General features: G+C 41.5%; 1 protein-coding gene across 1 annotated transcript; it reads right to left on the bottom strand.

The window, feature by feature from the left end:
* Positions 1-2,345: 2,345 nt before the first annotated feature.
* synpra (synaptoporin a) lies at positions 2,346-15,260 on the bottom strand. The gene is made up of 6 exons (XM_029502822.1): positions 15,181-15,260; positions 14,992-15,057; positions 4,270-4,394; positions 3,264-3,462; positions 2,898-3,089; positions 2,346-2,597 (listed from the first exon to the last, which is right to left on the bottom strand). Exons 1-6 carry the CDS (start codon positions 15,196-15,198, stop codon positions 2,346-2,348), a joined length of 852 nt encoding a protein of 283 aa, XP_029358682.1. The 5' UTR covers positions 15,199-15,260.
* Between the last annotated feature and the right edge of the window lie 268 nt (positions 15,261-15,528).

The following is a 15,528-nucleotide window of genomic DNA, read 5'->3' as shown; positions in this document are numbered from 1 at the left end:
TTACTGAGAAACTCTATAAGAAGCACAGAAAGACCCCCAAAAATATACATCACAATTGCATGGTTGAAGATGTGAGGAAAAATCTTTTTCATCAGATTTTTAGTAATTAGTCTGTTATAACTGTCTTATATTCCCAAAGAAAAAAAAAGATAAAAAGATTAGATTAGGTCAAAATTATCCTGATCTCACAAAAAGATGTCTAACAAAATAGAATGGTGGGGTCTGGGTTTGATTTCTGGGCCTGAATGTGAGTGTGAATTTCTTTGTCTGTATCTACTGGTCCTATGATACACCAGTGATCCTATCCAGGGTGATGAGGTAGGCTTAGATGTTGACTGACTCCAAAAGGAGGCGTTGCAGACCAGAGGATAATATCATGGTTCTTATACACTGCAGCCACCAGATGGCCTCATTATTAAAGTCAATTTGTTTCAGCATCCTAAATTTGTTTTCTACACTATGCCACGGTTATCAGTCCCACCACTAACAAAACTGATATACTGTAATATTATACATCCTTGTTCTGGTTATAAACTACATTTTAACAAGATACAAGGGGCAACATATGTGGATCATTGGCGACTCAGGATCTCAGGACACAGTGTATTTGTCTGTGTGCACCATCTTGTTTCAATCAAGTTTCATCACGTGGTGACGACACTGCTGGTGTCTCCTGGACAAATGAGGCTGAAAAGTACATTATCTGCATATCTAATTTATAGCTGTAGACGTTTCATTTCACAACGGATTCCCTCTCAAAGAAGAATATAATATTTTCCCTTGCACATTGTTTGAACAGAATTGTATATTTCCTTTCATATCCCCGATAAAACCACCAAGGCAACTCATCTAACCCATGTTACACCAACTAGAAAATTAATAAAATAGATTACTGATGTCTCATTACGTAGCTGCTGACTTAACAACAAGGTTTGGAATGTATGGCTTCTTTTGTTAGGAACATACTGGTTCTGATGAGTGGCAGAAAGCAAAAACAAGTCAACCTTTCACTCTGTGCACACTGAGTATAAGTTTGCTTCACTTATGGCCAAATTAGTTCATCTTCAGCATGAATTTCAGTACAATACGATCCACACGCAATATACAGACTGGCACACATTTACCATGGACATCAGATTTTTATACATACATGGGTGTTCCGTCTGCTTTATTACATTGATACAAGCCATGCATAGGAAGTCAAAGAGCGAGTTGCACGAGTCATTAATGCAAACAAACAAAGCTTTACCTCATTTTTACAAGAAATTCACACCTGAACGATAATTTTGAAGTAAACAAAAGCTCAGTATTACTTATGCACAGATGAGCCCATTTTTCATTTTTCTTTTGCTATCACTACGGTACTGAGGTGGTTTTTTGCTGCACTTTAAAAAGTGTGAATGGACATGCTGAACATACTTTAAAGAGGTATAATTGAGGTTTGTAATTTTCCAGTTGTCTGACGGTGGCATAGAAAACAGTCAATAATTCGCAGCAATAGCGGCCACTTGTAAACAACAAGGGAGACGATCCCTTTTCATATTATTCAAATAAAATTAAACGTGAGAGCAGATGCAGCTACAATAAGAGAAAAGAAATAGCATGCTGCACTTACTTTGTTCATGCTCAAACCCTGTATGGTATATTTTTCACTATGTGTTTATTGCTTTAGGTTTTTTAGTTTTTCTGCCATTGCTGAAACCAACGTCAGACACGTTCAAATGTATTTGTAACAAATATAACAGAATCTATATTTTTTATATTTTCTGAATACCTGAATTAGAAATACCACTATCAAAACATAGCTCCTGTTAGATTAGAAAAAGTATTAATACTGATCAAAATAAACTTCACTGATAAGTCATTGCCATTTTGTAAACTTTCAGCAATAAGACGCATGATGTCTTTAAGTAGTGTCGCAGAGAGCATATCAGCACACGTACGGTATCATGCACTTAAAATGTGAAGAATTACACAAACATGGCACTTTTTCTGTCCACCACAAAGTTCGAACCAGTTTGAGAAAGACACACAGTCTAAACAGGGAATGCCAACGACCAAGTACAATGACAAAAACTGTGTCTCATACTACATGAAATACAACATTCAACAAACAACACCAGTGAAAGAGATGGAGTAAAAGACCATGTCTAATAATTTTGTACAATACCCAACAACACTTCTATCTACAGTCAGTGTGCTCTAAACACATTTGACACCGACATTTTTTTTTTTTTTTTGCACATAAAGATAGATGACAATTAATTCAATTCTTTTCCCATCGCCCCCATCAATTGCTCTGGTTTGAAATACAGAAGTGCCACTCATGAAACAAAAAGGCACGGCTACATTTGATTGGCGTACGAGGTGGGCCCGCCCACCTGGCTGTACTCAGACGGCAGGCCAAGGTTTTCCTGTGTGTTGGAGCTCCCCGACTGGTCAAAGCTTCCCTGGTTGTAGGACTGCTGGTTGAAGGTTCCAGCGTGTTTCTCTGATGCTCCACCTGCTAAACTTGAAGAACCCTTGTGCCAACTGGTCTCCTTAAACACAAACCAGATGTTTCCAGCCCAAAGAACAAAGTTGAGAAACCCAAAAACCTGAAGAGAGCGACATAACATATGAGCAGATGAGAATTTTTCAGTGATGCTATTCATGTTCTTGGTAATTTACTCTCCTTAACACCTCATTTTCTTCCCCCCCTTTTTTTTTTTGGTCTGTATTTTTTTGTTCAGTCCAACTGGCAATTCAATTGCTTTAACTCCATTTCAACTATTACAAATGTTTAAATTGTGATATTTCCAGCTCATATGCAGTTTCCTCAGAAAATGAAGCCTATTCTACTTAATTTATTCATTCATTCATCCCACTCGTCTAGGACACCAGTTTTTCAAACCTACCACTGAAGTGTTGAGTCCAGACCAGCGTGATCCATGCACAGAGCCACACTTGTTGGTCTGATCTTTGCAGGCAGAGATGAGGAGCTGCACCTCGTCTGGATCAGTGGCCACCTTCACATCAGACAGAGCCTTTGCCCAGGCAGAGGAACTGACCAGCCACATGAAGGAGAACACCACGGTGACGACAAAGTCCTGACAGGATGGGTGGGAGAAGAGTCAAACACAAGACATAGACGCATGAAAGAAACATCACTTGGTCAGTGCTTAGGGGATTGCTTTGGTTCAAATATTCGATAATGCAGCTTCATGCCTGCTGTTATGATTCCTCTGACAGGGGATAAAATATTCAGCGGCCTCTGTACTCACAATGAGTGGGGCTCGACTATTTTCGCAGTATTTGTTCTGGAAGAATGTGTAGACGATGGTGGCAATCAGGGAATACAGGAAGGCGAAGACAGCAATGGTGACGAAGAACTCCGCAGAGGATGAATAGTCTCCAATGAGGAAAACACGCTCTCTCCTCATGCCCTCACATGCAGGCGCTTCAAAGGACACCTGGTATAACCTGACACACAGAAAAAAAAGCACTGGTCTCAGTTATTATTATGATGATAATTCACACAGGTGGATCCTGGTAACTGATGATACAGTCGCAGTGATGTCTTATTATCCAAGTGGCGTCTCGCCTTGGGCAGTACGGTGGCAGAGTGGTTTGTGCTGTCGCTCCTTTAGGTTAATTGGTGAATAAAATTGCCTGTTGGCATGAATGGTTGTATGTCTCTATATGTTGGTCTAATGGCCTGGCCATGGTAAACTCCTCACTTGCCCAATGTCAGCTGGGGTGTGGTTCTGCCCCCCTGCCAAAGCATAAGCAGTGGAGGTGAGGGGTGGATGCCTAGGTGTACAAACTTACAGATAGTTTAAGTTTTATCTGAATGCGGACATAATTTATATTCCAATCAGAGAATTAACTAATTTCTTCATGACAAGTAATCACTTTTACTCATTACATTACACATTACATTACATTATTCTCATCAACTGCCCACACAGTGTCCCAAAGACCTGTGCACGTCAGACTACCAATGTGGTTGTGATTGCTTACGTTTTGCTGTATATTTTTTAAAATATAAGTTCAGATCCTAGAGGTGCTTTAATATTTTTATGCTAAACAGTATTGAGTTGCAAAAAGAGTGCACTGTTTTGTTTTTCTTAAAAAAAGAAAAAAAAAGTGTCTTCTTGTGTGACTAATCAGGAATGGATTCATGCACAGGCAAAAAACAGAGAAAAAAGAATTGGTCAAAAAGAACACACAAGAACCTGTGTGTCGTGCTGCCTTCACACGCCAAGGCCTTGAACGAAGCCCACTCACCTGAAAGGATAAGCAAAGTCGATGCCGATGCTGAGGTTGCTGCTGGCCTTCTCCATGCAGTCCACACTGATACGTAGCTGCCCAGAGTAACCCCCACATGTCGCGAAGGCAAATATGGCAAAAAGCTGCGCCACAAAAATAAAAGACAAAAATCAGGTTCCTGCTGTGAAAATGCCTCCAGAAAAATTGCATATGTACACGAAGCACAGTTATATACATAATCCAGGCCAAACACCATATTTACGTGTACGCAGTCACTGGCAACAAAGTGATGCTGTCACGATGTCATGAACATTAAAATCTATTTCAACTCTCTGAAAACTTCACAGAAAACCTAAAAGGCTGGCTGAGGACAGAAAGAGCCTTGGAGTTTGGAGGAAGAGATCCCCTCTCTCTTCCACTGTCACCTGATGAAAAAGACTTTTTCCTTTTTTCATTTAGCGATACTGCGACAATACAAACCCAGACCCCTCCTACTGAGATCAAATCTAATTCACACTACTCTGTCAGATAAAACTGCATTAGTGAGAACGTTTATGTCAGTTTTTGGAGCATTCAAGTAAAGCTCTACATATATTAATAGATTTCTGAATAATTTACCAAATGTTATATGTACATAAGGCCCATTCCAAGATGAAACCCATTTGTGGCATAGAGGCAGAAGGTTTCTAAACTGCAATGGTGACTTACTGATTGCTCTACTGGGGAACCAGGTGCTGTACAAGTGCTGTGCAAGTCCTCACACGAGTGGGGTCAATGACATGTGTATAACTGGGAAATGTTTGTCTGATACCCAGAAAACCCGGACAAAGCATAGAATTTAACCTTTTTAATGATGTGAGGTGACAGTGTTAACAACTAGCACCATCAGCCGCGCACAGTCATAAATAAATATTTATGTCAACACTGAAAATGGAGTAATTCCGTCTGACTGTCCAGTGTTTTAACTGGTCCACTTCCTGACAAATGTCAAACTCAGTTTTTCCCTTCAAGCAGTGTAGACACACACACAGTGGCTGCTTGTTATTACAGTACACTTTGTTCTGTTCACAATTTAGCCTGACATTACAAAAGCACAGTGCAGGTAAGACGGTACTGAGTTAAAATGAGATTTTGCTAATGGTGAGTTGTTAGGGGGAGCTGGTTGACAGCTTAATTGCCACATCAGTGCCTGGTCATGGCCGGGAAGTCCTGGCCCACATGAACATAAACGAGGACATTTCAGCAGATATGAAAAGACATTGTTGTCTTTTATCTAAATTCTTTTCTTGTCGTCAAACTAAGGATAAACGGCTCCTGTTAGCCAATGTTTAACACTGTCAACTGGTCACACGATGCGTAGTGATGCTTTGTCAGGCTAATCTGGGCCACAAAGGACTGAGATAGATCCAGCTGCACGTAAAAGGTCAACTCAGATCAAAAACTTCCATTTCCAGGGCTTTCCTGCAGCATTGCACAATGCAGAAATATTTACAAAAAATTGAAAGAAAGAAAATATGAGATAAATGTAAATATGAAAAAGACAACAAAAATCTAAACTAAGAAAAACAGTTGCAAACAGACATTTATTACACATCTCCCATAAACCTGGGATATAATGGATGGATGAAGGATGACTGAAGTGATTAAGAGAAGCATAAATAATGTAGGTAAACAGACCAGAAGTGCTCCCTTTAACTTTGGTTTACCACAAAGAAACACACAGTAATGTGTTCAAATGTCTACAGACACACATCTCAAAAATGCAAATATGCAGCTAGAAGGTCTCCTGCATGCAGGCTGTAGCATGTGATTATAGACCAGAATAAATACTCTTTCCTAATTGTCACAAACAGCCTCAGATAAACATCTATTTCTCTCTCTCTCTCTCTCTCTCTCTCTCTCTCTCTCTCTCTCTCTCTCTCTCTCTCTCTCTCTCTCTATCTATCTATATATTCTCTCTCCCTTTCCTGCAGCTGCCTCTTCTCCCTGTGATTTTTGGCTTGGGTTTAGCCCCTCTCATTTCTGGCTGGGCCCTTTGAACAGGAGAGCGTGGCATTGTGGAAGGAGGGTGGGTGCTAAGCCCCGCGCCCCTGTGTGTTTATCTGCCTCTCCCAGCTGGGCTCCTCGGGGAACAAGAGAAAGAAAGGAAGAGAGGGAGGGAAAGTAAACGGGAGAGCTACGGTTACAAAGGGAGAGGGTGCTGCTGTGCAAACAGTGCTCTAAAACATCTCCCTGTTTACCCCCTTCTCCACTGACCTACATGGCAGGAGCATGCATCCTCATGTGAAGATCAGAATTTGTTTTTAAACTAGACCTAAGTATATTTACACTTAATCTAAAAATAAAAAGAATATAAAACGGAATAACCAGATTAGATCATTCTGGCCAGATCCAATAGGCTCCGATATACAGTATGGACACTGTGGAGGAGCAGAGTCCAGCTCAGGATTATAGCCCTCAGGCCTGACCACCAGATATTAGATCTACCACCCCATACAGCTACCACTGAAATGGGGGTGTAGTAGAATTGATGAACCAGGCAAAAAAAGCAAACAAACAAACATGTATAAAGCAATGGGGAGGCCGAGGTAGGCACGAAGACAGAGGAAATGGTGAATGTTGAATGTAATGAAATAAAATATTGCTGAAACAAGAGGACATGATAGGAAGAGCAGAGGACACGATGACGATGGCAGCAAGTGGAGAGGTGAGCATCATGTCAAGTGACAGATGAGCTGAAAGGTGCAGTCACACACACCATCCACCTGCTCCTTAAAGCAGTCGGATGTGTCAAGTGGCTGTCTGAGTAGGAGAAAATGCCTCAGATGTTCAGCTCAACTCTGGCTAAAACAAAAATAATAAAAATAAAGTGTAGGACTACATTGAATCAAGCTACTCTAAACTGTTTGAACAGGGAGCAGATGTTAAGGAAAAGAAGAGTGGCTATATGACATTTTTAAGATGTTTGGGTTTGGATTTTGTGAATTCAAATGCTCAAACCAATACGACATGCAAAATGATTTCAGTGTGGTAATACTTGAAGGTGTTGAGGTTCTTCACTCATAATAGTAACACATTGCATTCACTGTGAAACAATGCCAAAGACTCTGGCCTTCGATAATTAAGTAGGCTTCTTCTCATTTGTATGTACTTTCAGTAATTCTCTTCCAAGCACATGCTTGCCAATTAATTAACAATTTTAAAACAACTTAATGATATGAAAGGCTAAAGGTTGGCAGAGAACAAAAACAGAGTAAAATGGGATAACATTTATCGAGTGTTTCAGACAAATGACAAAAAAGGCATACATGGAAATTAGCTCCATAGCTGGTGCGGCTAACTACAAAAATATGATCTGAATCTTTGTCTTTATATGAGGTTTTCATCACCAAGTTATCATGAGCAACAGTCGGTAAGGCCACAGTTGTAAATCATAAAAAGATGTCTGAACAGGAAATGAGCGACTATAGAAATGCAGGCAGTGAGGAACCTGAATGTATCGACTGATTGAAATACATCTCCAAACTGTTGGCATTTGTCATGCCTGTGTATTCATACAGCAAGTCCATCAGTTTGCATCTCCATGTTTGTGCGTGTGCATGGCTGAACTCGTGCAAGCAATGTGTGTGTGTGTATGTGCATCAAGAGTAAATATATCTGTACATTATTAACAAGCACACACACATACACACACTTGCTCTCACCGCTGTGCTCTGCTAGTGTATAAATATGAGCAATTTCATGCTAGTTACACACACTAAGCAAAACAACAACCGAACACATCAGAAAACAGCGTGCTATGAGTAGAACAGGTGAACATCTGAACTGACCCTCATAGTTTCAGTTCAGATGTGGGATTAGTCACCAAATAAAAGACTGATGTAGAGATACGGCACAAAAAGAGTGCAATATATAATGCAAAATGGAGTTGTCATGACTTTATGTGTTAATTCGCTCTGATTTGTTGAAAATCCTAGTGCATCCATGGCAAGTTTTATTTCAGATTTTCCAATGAAATAAATTGTGAAAGCTGCTAGAGGTCTCTCAATCATAACAAAAACAAAAGACAATGCTGGGGGACCCCATGAAAAATGGTGAGGTCAAAGGAGTTGTCTCCATCATCATGTTGTCTGTTACTGTGTGAAACATTCAGGAGGTTTTAACTTAAAGCTGAATTAATGACCTGAGTTCTTCTCCCTATAATGAACAGATATAACCATTAAAGCATTTATCTGGTTAAAATACACATTAATATACAAACAATGAGTACAATGTTTATTTTAAAAATGCCTAAGAACAGTCGACTAAAGTCAATTTTAAGCTTCTTTCAACCAAACACAATGCTGACATATGGATACGGGGGATAAGATGCCATTGGCAAGTGACCAAAGGAAACAGATCGTTACCATGAATAAAATAAAAATTGATTTGTTTATTTTTTTTAACTGCTGGAAATGGTGGGGATGGTGTGAGCACAAAACTCCAAAAATATGCCATTGGTCTAATCACCTTTAGATATTCAAATGTTCAAATACACATTCGACGTTAATGGTGAGAACACCTTACTGTTTAGCTGTTGGAATAAATGCACATGGAAAACCTTATCAGTTACAGCGAAGCCTCACCATTGCTCACTTTTCCTACTACAACGATCCTGGGCGATGCTTTCGTCAGTAAAAACCCAATTAGTTTTCACTGACTGCAGAAGTTACACAAAGAGAGGGCATGCATGTGAGAGCTGTCTGATCATTGCCTTGGTGGCAACACCACATAGCAGAATCAGTAGCTCATTTAGCAGCAGCTAATCCATCCATGCACGGCTTTGTGTCCTGCTCAGCCCACATTCACATTTCACTCTGTCTCTCTGTAAGCTTCACTGACCACAAGCAAGTAGAAAATCTCCATTTATTTCTGTAACAGTATCCCTTCTTGCAGCTCCTTGACTCCCTATGGGGTTTCTGTGGCTACTTAGTCAGGTGACCTATGTGGGACCTGGCCCCTGTGCCCGGCGGGGACAGTCACTGCGCTCATAAAACTGGAAGCATCACATGGAAATGTAAAAGAAAGCCAGTGTGTGTGCACTCATGTGTGTGCTTCTGTACGGTGGCGAGTACACGCATGCAGAGATGCGTTTTCTTCTCAACGATCAGCCAAATTTATCTTAGATCCTAAACTCCTAGGCCTGTCTAAAAGTGATTGTTTTAGGGACCAGACTTGGATTTGGGGGACCAGCTTGGCGTAGCATTACTGTGACTCCGATGTCACACCCAAGCTGTTTACTGCACTGCTGGTCTCTGTAATCCAGTGCGATGACCTTTAGCCCAGAAAATGGTGGTCGGAAACATGAACATGAACATTAAAAAACATTGATTGAAAAAAATTTAAATAAATGAGATTTAATGTCGCCCCACAATAAGAAGGTCGTGGGTTCGGTTCCCGGCCTGGGTCCTTTCTGTGCAGAGTTTGCATGTTCTCCCCATGTCTGCGTGGGTTTCCTCCGGGTGCTCCAGTTTCCTCCCACCATCCAAAGACATGCATGTATAGGTTAACTGGCGAATCTAAGTTGACCGTAGGTGTGAATGCGAGTGTGAGTGGTTGTTTGTCTCTGTATGTCTTGAGTGTTGGCCCTGCAATGGACTGGCAACCCGCCCAGGGTGTACCGCCCGATGTGAGCTGGGATTGGCTCCAGCAGCCCCGCGACCCGGATATAGATGAAGCGGATGAAGATGAGTGAGTGAGTGAGTGAGTGAGAGTTAATCAGGATTCAGGATGAAAATGTTATCCTCTGACCTAACCAGTTGGCCTGGTGAAGAAAACAGAAAAACTGTGACAAGTTTTGGATTAGATCATTAAGTTGGTTATGTAGTCATGTAGAGATTTCATAATTACACAGTAAGAAACACAGACAGTTGAAATTGGATATTGTGATATTGTGTGTGTGTGTGTGTGTGTGTGTGTGTGTGTGTGTGTGTGTACGTGTGTTTGTTCTAATTCCCCTGTCTAAATGTTAATTGCACAAAAATCATTGAAAATCCACCTTTAACACAAGGTTAATGAAGAATTAACAGTAAATGTGTGGAAGAGCAAGCAATTGCTTGCTACAGAAGATGAGCCCACAGCACTGAAATGTATTTTGCTCATGTGAGGCTCATGTGAGGCTCTGTTACATTTGCAAAGCACAAACTGAAGCATTTGTGACGGGCTAACCTTTCTACATCTGAGTCGCAGATGGCAGACCAGCGTCTCAGGTTCACATTTGTTACATTTGCAAAGCATAAAGAGCAAATCTGGCCTCTCCCACTCCCAGTTTTTTTTTTTTTTTTAATGTTCACTGGCATCAGGGTTAACTTCCCAATCCTGATTTGCTTTGTGAAACAAAATATATTTTTAATCATGAGAGAAACATTTACATTGAACATTACAAAAATGAATCTAATGGTAGAAATCGTGAATATACTTTAACACCCAAAAATACTGTAATTGAAAAGAGATTATTTATCTGATATCAATTTAATTATTATTTTTAAGATTCATTAACTACTGAATTTAACTACTGAAATTGTAAAAAAACAGTTGGATCACAGATGATAACCTGTTGTTGCCTGAGAAATGATGGTGGTAGGTGCTAAATCAAAATGATAATTTACGGTCACGGGGGGTTCTGGAGCCAACGCCAGCTCACTCTGGGTGAGCACGGGGTCACCCTGGACAGGTCGCCAGTCCATCACAGGGCCAACGCACAAAGACAGACAGAGACCAACAACCACTCACACTCACACTCAGTCCTACAGACAATGCAGAGTCACCAGTTAACCCAAACATGATGTCTTTGGACGGTGGGAGGAAAGCAGTGCAGACATGGGGAGAACATTCAGACTCCACACATAAAGGCCCCCAGGCCGGGAACCAAACCTGCAACTTTCTTGTTGTGGGGAAACAACACTGAACACTATGCTGCCGTGTTGCCCTATATGACAATTAAAATAGTGTAATAATTATCACCACCTGAAAGTTGCAGGAGTAGCAGATGATGTGGAATATATATGACTGACTCATAATAATAATAAGAGCTGTAACACATCAACTCTTATACCTGATCATTCCACAAACTGCATGACCTAAATAAGGGGGGCCCTGATTCAGAGATATGAGGTTAATCAATTAAACATTGATTTGATCAGTATTAAAAGGCTTTCTTTATCGAAGAAAGCAATAATCCTGGTCAATAAAAATTGTTTCCTTCAGGCGGTGGTATGTTTGTAAACAGCTGAGCAAGAATGAAAACCTCAACAGGCATAAATCACTTTTGGCAAAAACTGTGCCTGGGCCTTTTTTTCACTTCACATGTATTATAATGTCTGAGAACATCCTCTGGTGGAGCAATGAAAACAGAGAAAGGCAGAGTTTTTAAATATTCTGACCATCCACTTCATAACACCCTAGCGGATCAGAGAAACCAGAGCAGTGGACAGCTAATCCATCTACGATGCAGGACGGAAAGACACAGAAAATCATTCCCACTGACCCATCAGACTTTGGTTCTCCTTAACTATCAGAAGATAAACTACAAAACTAATAATAGAGTATTTCTGATTTTGATGAAAACAATCTTCTAATGTGGTGCTGGTCTATGTGGCACGCACACAAACACACCCCAAGGCGCTAAACCGGCATACAGTAAGATACTGAGGATGACATCATAGGACAGTGGGTCAGTCCTGGGTTTTGGATGAGAGGAGACCCTTACTCATAAATTAAACTCATTCTTTGTGACTCATCAGCCTAGGCTCTTCTCCAGTACAGGAGGCCTGTGAGTTGATACAGTACATGGGAATCTGCGGAGTGTGAGATGATACAACAGCCATGAACCACGCTTCAGCACATAACAAATGCATGTATATTATTTGCATCACTTGCTCAATCAACTGTACAATTTTGCTCTCTTTCTCCTTGCATCTATCGCTCGAGCACACACACACGCCTGCATGAAGACAAGCAGACACACACAAATGTGCACACACACACATACATGCAGTGAAGAGTTTGGGCACATCTCAAAGGACAGCTTCTGCATGAGTTGGTTCATGGTGGAGAGAAGGGGACCTTACAGCTGTTTGAAGCAGAATATGCCAACAACTGACAGTGTGCCAAACAGGCCAAGAGCTGATTGCACACACACACTTACATTTCTCTCTCTCTCTCTCTCTCTCTCTCCATGTGCACGCACAGGACGAGCCGCAAGCCTATCTTCATCCTGGCTAAAGTTAAAACAACCTTTAAACAACATTCTGTTTTGCCAAATGACCAATAGACCACACAGTCAAGGGTTCGTTGCCATTAGCACCGAAATGTCAATCTCTGTCTGAACAAAAGCCTTTAATGCCAGGAGGCATGTAAACACAGCAAACTGACAGTAGTGTTTGTGCTGGTGGTAACCCTCGAAATATTGTTATAAACCTGAAATGCTTTGTTGTCGTGGCTGCACAGTCACGTCCGTCTCAGATCGACTGCTTGTATTTGCAGGCTGGAAGGAGGTTGCTGTTTGGATGGTGGTCTAAAAATAAACAAGGGCCATATTGAAATACACGGGGTTCCATCCTAAAAATGTTCAGTACATTACAAGGCAGCAAGGTTTTAGCTTGCTACACAACTGAATGGCAAGCTTGCGAAACCCCACGTAAATCTCTCCTAAATGACCTTTGCTGGGTAGTTCTGTTCTGCTGGAAGAATATTACACTTTGGCATCAACGTGCAGGTGCTTTCAATGGCAGTTGCATGTGGTTATCATTACATCCTCCAGTGTCTGACGCTGCTGTTTGAGAAGCATCAGGTCACAGCTGAACGTCACTTGATGGGGGACAGTGTGGGACTTCCCCTGCAGGCTCTTCACCCCTCACATCCTACTGGGACCTGAGACTGGAACTACGTGTAAAACTTACACGTCTTTTACACGTCTTTTATTTTTGTATTTCTCTCCATTTGTTGATAAAGTAGCTCCATTAGTTGAAGGTGGAGACTCTGAAGCTCTAAACTTTCAACACTAAAATTCCTTGTGTTGATGAAGATGAATGACTACTTTTAAAAATCAAACAAGATGCTAAATCTCCACCTGTCAGAGCTTGAGCTGTGATGCCAAATGAGGGGAAGCTGAATCATTACATTACTTAGATTCCAGATAAATAGATCATTTCCCTCTCTGGCAATTGAGAATGACAGCTAGACCCCTAACTACAACAACATCACGGTAGGTGCTACAGAATATATCAGAATAGCTGGGTCATAATTTGAATTTCTTGCATTTTTATAAACCCACTGAGAAGCAGAGACGTCAGAAGTGTTTCTCTCTTTTAAGATGCGAAGGCAGGATAGAAAAAGAAGGCCCTGCATGGAAAAGGTCGCATATATAACAGTGCCATTTAACTCTGGAGGTAGTCTTGCTCTCAAGATGTTTGCCAGTGTGTTTGTTTGTATATTTGCGTCTGTGTGCGTGTATGAAAATAGCTTGAGTAACATCTCGGGTGATTAGGTAACTGTGAGCTCCACCAGAAGATTGTTGGATCAATCTGTCACTGGACGTCGCAGGACGGTGTGCAACCGTGCTCACACAGTCACCCATGCTGCCCTCCATCATCACATGCAGAACACACACACACAAATGCCATGTTGGTACACAGAGGAAGCCATGAGAGAGTGTTATCTTCATCATACAGATGGTGCTTTGGATCATCTGCTTGTTCTTTACAGTGAATATGGTCTCACACACACACACACAGCCAAAAGAGATGCACTTGGGAGTTCACCTCACTGACAGACATCTGCCCTATCTCGGCTGAAACCTTCATGTCTGATGAGAGTACATTCCAGCGGGGGTCGCTCCCTTTGCATGTCCCCAAAAAAATTGGAAAAAAAAAATTATATATATATTTTTCTTTCTTTTTTTTTCTGGAGCAGAGACTGCTGCTTCAGGATCCTCTTCACTATTGATGGCATTTTTAAAAGTGAGAGAGACAAGTTCTCTCTCTCTCTCTCTCTCTCACACACACACACACACACACACACACACACTCTATCTGCACTCAAGCTGAATTCCCTCATGGCTACAGTAATTTCTCTAAACTCACATCAAAGAAAATCACTTATCTCTCTTTGCCTCGAGGCTCCTTACAATAAACACGAGAGTCTACAAAGGGCACCCAGACAGAGAGAGGTAGTAACGCTTTGACTCAGTCGCAGCCAGGACACCCCGTTCTTATTGTTAACTCCCGTTATATCATCTCACTGGCCGCACCATGGGGCCATTTCTGAGGAGTCGCGCAGAACGCACAGGTTTTGGCACTGCGCATCCAAAAATGCGCATAATCTAAAAGCATCATTGCTTTATTTTGTTCTCGTCGAGCTCCCCTCGGAACTGCAAATGCTAACTTGCACTTGATCCATTTAGTCCCAATGACATCAAGTTGACTGCCTGAATGGTGACTGAAAGAAACATTAAAGCGCAAAAACTAACAGACGCGGTGAAGTTTCACCAGATGCAGGAATTTATCAAAACAAAAAGCGGCGATCACTCACTGTAGGAATACTATCACCACACACACACACACACACACACACACACACACACACACACACACACACACACACATAACATACTATAGGTTATTATATAATATTTTAATGTAGCACATTCACACTGCAAGATAAAGTTACTACAAGCAAAAAAGCATCAAAGTTCCAACTCACCCACTCCAAAACACGGATAAATCCCAGAGGTAATTTAAGCACCTGAAATGTCCCCGCGGAAGCGAGCTGCAAACAGACACACAAAGCATTTTCATGTCTTACATGAATGAAGAGCGCATCAGCCAACTTTGGCGCAAAGGACCATCATCTCTGCGCCAGAATCCTCTTACATGCTCCGGACAGACTCACCTGATTGGCGGTGTCCATTTCAGCAGAGGGACACTTTCTCTCCTACTTGTTTGACGCGATGTAAACAATCTGCATCCACAAGCCAAGACCCGATTGATGATGGGTTTGTGGCGCTTCGCAATCGGGGTGGGGGGTTCTCTCGGTTTTGAGTCCGAGTCCGTCCGGAAAAAGCCGAACAACCCCCGAGTTTTTATGTTTTCTTAGCCATGGAGACAGGCGTGGATTGGCTTCAGCAAAGAGGAGTGAGCCTTCAGCCCCCCCTCCCCCAGTTGGAGGGATTTGTTATTGTATCTACAAAGCATCATTGTGAAAATGTATTTGCGGTCTGAAGAGCTGAAATCATCAGGA

The sequence above is a fragment of the Echeneis naucrates genome, chromosome 5 (genome assembly GCF_900963305.1).
Source record: "Echeneis naucrates chromosome 5, fEcheNa1.1, whole genome shotgun sequence".
Taxonomy (NCBI): Eukaryota; Metazoa; Chordata; class Actinopteri; order Carangiformes; family Echeneidae; genus Echeneis; species Echeneis naucrates.
The sequence above is the reverse complement of the archived record's forward strand: the minus strand, read 5'-3'. Positions and strand labels throughout refer to the sequence as shown.